The sequence below is a fragment of the Hirundo rustica genome, chromosome Z, assembly GCF_015227805.2.
Source record: "Hirundo rustica isolate bHirRus1 chromosome Z, bHirRus1.pri.v3, whole genome shotgun sequence".
NCBI classification, from domain to species: Eukaryota; Metazoa; Chordata; class Aves; order Passeriformes; family Hirundinidae; genus Hirundo; species Hirundo rustica.
Window position 1 is genome coordinate 75,972,771 of NC_053488.1, and position 6,957 is coordinate 75,979,727.

Consider the following 6,957-nt stretch of genomic DNA (forward strand, 5'->3'; position numbering starts at 1 on the left):
TTGGGAGTAACTGAAGGGATGGAATAATGCATTATGCGCATTTTCTGAAGGTGGGATGAGAATTAATGTGGAATTAATGCACGGTGTTCCCTGACCCTCACAATAGAAGTGAGCACATGCAGGAGGGCAAAGCAAGCTCTCTGTACCTGTCTCATGGTTGTGTTAGGAGCAGATACCTGAGAGAGATTTAGCAGCTTTTAAATGTATAACTTCACCACCTCATCGAGTTAGTGGCTTGCCTTTGCAACCGATTTGCATATTCTGTTGGTTTGGTTTTTTTGTAATGACAGAACATGAATCAAAATAAATGATGGGAACCATGCTGGAGAAGCATTTTAACAACACTTTGTTTTATATGCAAGCAGCTGCGGCTGCTGAGCATTTGCATGCACTGTGAGCAGCACCAGTGAAACTCGTGCCAGTGACTTCAAGTGAAAGCTCCTTTACTCGATAACTTTAGGAAACAGATAAGAGGCTCTAACTACACTTCTTAAGCTAGAAATCTCCAGTGTGAATCTTTGGGAATTACAAGTGCTGGGTACTGCACAGACATGATGGCAGTACCTGAGCAGTGCTGTTTTAGAAGGGCTAATGACAGACCTGTATGGAAACACAGCCTGCACAAATTTCAGAAGGTGAATGGCCAGAGCCTCAAGTCTGACAGCTGAATGAATTTTCTTGATGCTGTGTCAATCTATGAGAGCTAAAGTTCACACCGACAGTCTGTGACAACTGCATCAGAGCTTTATCAGAGTTGCTTCAGTCTGAACGAGTCCAAAGTGTGTCATTTGCTCATTTCAGCTTTGTTTCTCATGTGCTTTGTTACAAGAACTGCTCCTTAGATCTTTAGCAGTACTATCACTCTCCATTAGCAGTATCTTTGTAGTATATTTAAGAATGACTTGAAGAAATTGTTTTCTCTCAAGTTTGATAGTCAGGTTATTCCACCTCTCTTTTTTGGGAAGCTTATGGGAAGCAAGAACTAGAATTGGCAGGGAAAAAGAGAAAGTTCTGGGGAGAGCTTTTAGTAGCCTTGCAGTACCTAAAGGGACTCTAACAGAGCTGGAGAGACATCTTACTGATAGGACAAGAGAGAATGGCTTCAAACTGCCAGAGGTCAGGGTTAGATGGGATACTGGGGATAAGTTCTTCCCTATGAGGGTGTGGAGGCCCTGGCACAGGGTGCCCAGAGAAGCTGTGGCTGCCCCATCCCTGGAAGTGCTCAAGACCGTGTTGGGCAGGGCTGGGAGCAACCTGCGATAGTGAGTGGTGCCCCTACCCATAGGAGGGGGTGGAATGAAGTGATGAGTAAGGTCTCTTGCAACACAAGGGATTCTGTGATTTTATGGATCTATGAAAGAGCAGGCTGATGAAATACTCAAGAAGGTGAGTTAAAGCTGTAAGACTAATTAAAGCTGTAAGACAATATGAGATTTTGAAATTTTAATGCCTTGTTCCATCAACAAGGATGCTCCCATGAGCAGGCAAGAACAGATGAGGGAATCAATCGCACTATAAGAGGAATGATGGACAGTGACTTACTACAGTAAAATCTTCAGGGGGTTGTACATCTAAACCCATATCCACACAGATAGAAGAATGCTTCACCACGCACTAGCTCACTATTCTGCTCCTGGATGCACTTAAATGTCTGCACAGCCAAGGTATGAGATTAGTGCTGGCAGAAGAAGCTCCAGCTGTGCCAAAGGGTGGGGCTGCTGTTCATCCACCCTTTGCAGAGTCTGTGCACTGCTTCTTCTCCATCATTCCTTTCTCCATCCCCATCCACAGCACTTCCAAGTCTTCACGCCAAGACAGATGGGCTCATTCAGACAGAAAAACACACTAATTAGTAAATGAGCAGCTAAGCACCAGACAAAAATTTAATCTTTGGAGGCTAAAAAAGTCTAAAAGTGCTGGTGAGATGGGTGAGATTGGTCACAGTGAAGCCACTCATCAGTGTGTCACACCTAAGAAATTAATGGCACCACTCAGAGTTAATAGTTATGCTGCAAAGACATCAGTTCTGGCCATCAGGCACCTGTCTGCCTCATACACTGCAAAAACAGCTGTGCTGATTTAGGACAAGGGTTTCTCTAACCTGTTATTTTCTCTTTAATAGGGTTCACAACAAAATGTATAGGAAAAAAACAAGATGAAGCACACAATCTTTTCTTTCACTTCCACAATACCTTTACCAATATGAAGGGAAAAGAAATTTTGCAGATGTGATATTGTATATTGTCTCCCAAAATATAGCAAAAGTTAATGGTTCTCTGTAGAGAGCAACAACAATGAATTATTTTTCATTAATATATTTAAGGGTTTTACTTTTATTTTCCTTTTTCTTTATCCCTTCTTCAAACCTCAAAAAGACTGTTCCTAAAACTACTGTCATCTTGTTACTCTAAGAACCCTCCTTCTTTTACTTTTCAGTTACGATCTAGTTAAAATATCTAGAATAATGAGGCAAAATAAACATCACAAGTCACTGGGGCATTGCGAGCTGGTCCAGTGTTTATTTCACAAGCCCTGTTTCACCCTTCGGAAATACAGAGTTCCTGACTCCGAATGGGCAAGTGGACTAAAGAAATATTGGGGTCTCAAATGGTTGTGTTTTGAGCAGGGTTGTTAATACATTATTGTGCAAACATATCCAAGAAAAAGTTATGCTTTTCAAAAAAAGTTAAACACAAAAAGCCTCAAGAGTCTTTATCCCAACTCCATCCAATAAAATCTTTATGTTGAAAACCAGATGTAATGGGGAGAAAACATACAACTGTTGCTGGATGTACATTAAGTGATGAATTCATGTAGTTAGCCAAGACATTTTTGCTTGTTTTCAAAAAGAACCATGCAAGTTTTCCACTCACAGGTTAAAAATGATAATATTTCTAAACAACAACACCCAAGTAGTTTTAGGAATAACTTCTATACAGTGACATGCGGCAGAGACAGGACTTTGTACTTATGGTGTGTTGAGTGCTCGTCACCAGAAGAAGCCCTCTGAGGAGATGAAGGTGCACCTTTTTTCTCTCTTTTCCATGGAAGCATATTATCAAGGGCCACTTTATGTTGTCCAAGGGCTTAGATAGTGCAAAGATTCTGTGTTTTGTACATTCAAAATCTCAGAGAATTTGACAGTAGCCCGCCTTACATGAATAAATATAAATACAAATTTCAGAGCACAGTCTGTAATCTAGCCTATGTTTATAGTGTGATGTCTACTTCTGCGGAACTGTGTGTTCTTCCACCAGAATCTCGGAGTTCTGGCTCCTCTCCCATTGTGGCAAAGTTAAGATTTTATTATCTGCCCAGAAGTAAAGAAGCGGGAGGAAATACTGAAACAAATGTGTTTGTGAGGGAGGGTTAGCAGCATGATAGCTAACCCAGAGAGGATGGTGGGAGGGGGAAGAAAATAATTTTTATTGCAATACAGCAAATTATTACCTAAGGGAGAAAGATAAAAGAAGTAAAACTTACCTTGACAAATACTGGCCTGAAGTGATATTCCTTTCATCCATGTCCATGCAGTTCATTGTACTTGGAATGAGAGCCAGCTCAGGCTGGATCATGGTGGCTGCTGCCACAGCCCTGGCTACCAGCTCCATGGCATCCTGCACGTAATGCTCGAAGACCGACTGAGTCGTCTTGCCGTGAGCAATGAGACCGAGGGGCAAACCTTCTGTCCTCAGCTCTTCCACGTTCTGTGAATCCCCAATAATCCAGTGCATCTCTGGAGGCATCACACCAAACTGCGTGGTTATCTCAAAAATCCTCCGTGTTTTCTCCATGTCACATCCAAACATCACCATGGTCGACGTCGTGTCTTTGATGCTCTCCAGGTAAAACTGCAAGTAGTTCAGAAGGTCACTGGTTGAAGTGAGGTTTGCTGTGATGTTTATGATGGACCCCAGGTGGAACCTGGAGCTCTGTTGTGTGAGGAAGAGAAAATCTGTGATGTTCCACTCCTCCTGGCACAGCATGAGGCTGAAATTGTACCAGTTGTTCATCACAAGGATGGAGAAAGTGACAGCAGCATCAGAACTCAGTGAGTTTTCTAAACTCATCTGCAGGTGAAGGGGGTTCTGTGATTAAAAAAGTGAAAGACGATCAGAAATATACTGGACACCAGGTAATGAGTCTGATTAATTTTATACACTCCTTTAGTTCGAAGTAACTGTACCAGCATGGCTGGATCGTGAAAATGCTGCTACCTTCTTGAAGCATCTCCTTCAGAAGCCACTCAGAGCAGGTTACAGGGACAGCCATTTCAAGTTCATGCACACATACATGCCTCAGTGGAGGAAATTCAGGAAATGCCTCCTGTAGGATGTTTTCCAGCAAGGTTTATTTCAGCATGCCAAAGGGATCATGGGCAGAAGACCAAGACCATGTGCTGCTCAGGGGTTAAGTATGGGGTCAGTGACCAATAATCTGAGAACATAGAGGTGTGCAAAGGGCAAGGCAACCTACAGAGGGGTACGAGGGATGAACAGCTGGGGTGGGCAGGGTTAAGTGACCAATGAAGGAAGCAATCCAGGGTAGATTGACAGCAGTTCTGCAAGACACCTTGAAGAATTCTTCTCTTTCAGCCTGCGTAGGGAACCTCAAAGGTAAATCTTCCCAAGGCAAAGCCTGGAAGTTTCCCTGAGGGGGTTTTTAGGGTTAACACAAGTAACCACCTGCCAATAAATAGAACTGTGTGAGCAGTAGGAAAATTTATACCCACCCACCTTAAATGGACTGTGATTCATGGGCTTCCTCTGCTAGTTTGACTCAATTGCAGCAGTCATTAATGAGCCTGTTTCTGACAATATATTTTTCTTTCTACCCATTTGTTGTTTTGAATTTCAAAGCATTCTCAGGCAAAGATTTCCCTGCACCCCTAACAGGGATATGAGAAGGTATTTCCATACTGCTCAAGTCCAGTCAGACCCATTTACAAATGGATGCTGAAAAATTCTTTGGTAAACAATAAGAAAAAATAAAGAAAACTCCTCAGTTCTTTTTATTATAGCTCCTTTTTCGTATGTGTGTGTAGCTGGGGGATTTTTCACAGACATATGAGTAACCTAATAAAATGGATCACAGCCTACCATCAAGGCACATCATGTACTGCCAACAAAACAGGACAAGTTACTGAATGCACGAGAGGCTAAGATATGCAGACTGTGATTTCTGACCTGGAAAATATTTGATAAATAAGCATTCCATACTCATTTTTTCCATATCATTGATGTTATTGTTGACTTAACCCATCATGTTTCCCAACACCATTTTCCTTGGCTTTATATTTTTCAGAAAATGAGGGAATATTTGAGGCTAACTCCTCTGTTCTCTCAAGGTGAGTAGTTCTTAATACTTGATAATTCTTATTCTTATTCCTCTCCTTTCCCTGGTCTTAAAAATAAATTTTTATTTACAGTTTTAGTAAGAAGGTAAAGAAGTTAAAGAATCCAAGCAATTTCTCAAAATTGCAATGAAATAATTCTCTACCCTACAAAAATGTTTCTACCAGGCTTTCAGCTAGCATATTATATATGACTTCAACTTTTGATTTTAGTTCAGAACTTGACAGTCTTCCCTGTAGCTTTCCTAAAGAAGTTGTATCACTTTACACTGGCATTTGATTCCAGCCATGAGACTGTCCAAAAAATGCCATGCCTGTTCCAGTGCATCTTTTGGTCTGTGAGATCTGCATTTTGACTTTATGTCAGCATTTGTGTGTATCCATGTCCACTCACATTGTGTATTACCCTACACAGGTACCTGGATTTTATCTTTTTATCATTATGTTACTCAACACTTCATGTCTGTTCATCCTTCTCTTACATCCTTCAGTAGTTAATCTGTATTATGTGAGGAACCAAACATTTTCGAAGTTGATAAAGAATGTCATCTTGGTTTTAAAAGAACTTTAACAAGACTCCAGTTTGTATGGATCTTAGAAATGTCATTTTGAATTCAGAATAATACGATAATGAATCAATTTACAATAATTTTACTAAATAAAACCCTGGGCTCTCCAACACAGATGTAAGGGGTGAAATGACAAAAAACCTGTCAAACCCTCAAGAGCTATGTCCCAGTTATAAGCAGCAAGCCCTCATTGTGTTAATCCGCAGTTACGTGAACTCATCATCTGTTTTCCAAATAGTTTAAATTCAGAGCTTGATAAAAAGGATACTGTAATTGAAGATGTTCTCAGCTCTTTTTGTTATCTCTTGGATTTGGTACCTGTGGCTTTTTTTTTTTTTTTTTTTTTTCCCTTTTCCAAGACACAAGAACAAGTTAATTAGATGGATCACTGTCCACGATCCATGCATATCACGTACTGCCAACAAGACACAAGAGGGATGACTCTTTGATAAAGGACAAGTTACTCAGTGCACAAGGAGCTAACCTGTGCAGAATTTCTGAGTTCTCAGTTGGAAAACATTGCCTACTAATTAAAACGCTTGATTAGTACAGGAGGGAAATAAAGCACTGTGCATGGTGGGTTTGGGAAGCTAGTTTGAATAAACCAGTCCCTGCGAAGAGAATCATAACAATTTTTTTTTCTGTGGTTATGAGATAATCAGGTAAATTAACTCCGGTTTGTCTCTCATTGCAAATAGATGGGAATACAAAAGATTTGCCTTGTCCTCTTTGTCCAAGATTAAGGAGGAGTACAAATATTTTTTTACACAATGATCCACCTCCCGTCAGCAAAATTCTGCAAGCTTCAGCTAATTCAACTGTAAATGTGAGTGAGAAGGAATGAAATTTTCAGTATACACAGAACATACTCTGGGCACATACAAAAGACACCACACAACCTGACCATACCTGTGCAAGGAGGAGCAAACATCTTCAGTATTTCAGAAGGATAACATCCCAAACACAGTACTATGGGTATTGTGGGATAGGCTCAGGGATCAACTAAAGAAATCTACCAGATTCAGAAAAACAACT

At 40.7% G+C, this 6,957-nt stretch overlaps 1 protein-coding gene across 1 annotated transcript in view; it reads right to left on the bottom strand.

Moving 5' to 3' along the window:
- GRIN3A (glutamate ionotropic receptor NMDA type subunit 3A) overlaps window positions 1-4,192 on the bottom strand; it is a 51,829-nt gene extending 47,637 nt beyond the window's left edge. The window contains exons 1-2 of the mRNA XM_040091028.1: window positions 4,187-4,192; window positions 3,484-4,088 (exon numbers count right to left, since the gene is read on the bottom strand). Coding sequence (XP_039946962.1) covers window positions 3,484-4,088; window positions 4,187-4,192 — 611 coding nt within the window. The remainder of the gene's footprint in view (window positions 1-3,483; window positions 4,089-4,186) is intronic.
- Between the last annotated feature and the right edge of the window lie 2,765 nt (window positions 4,193-6,957).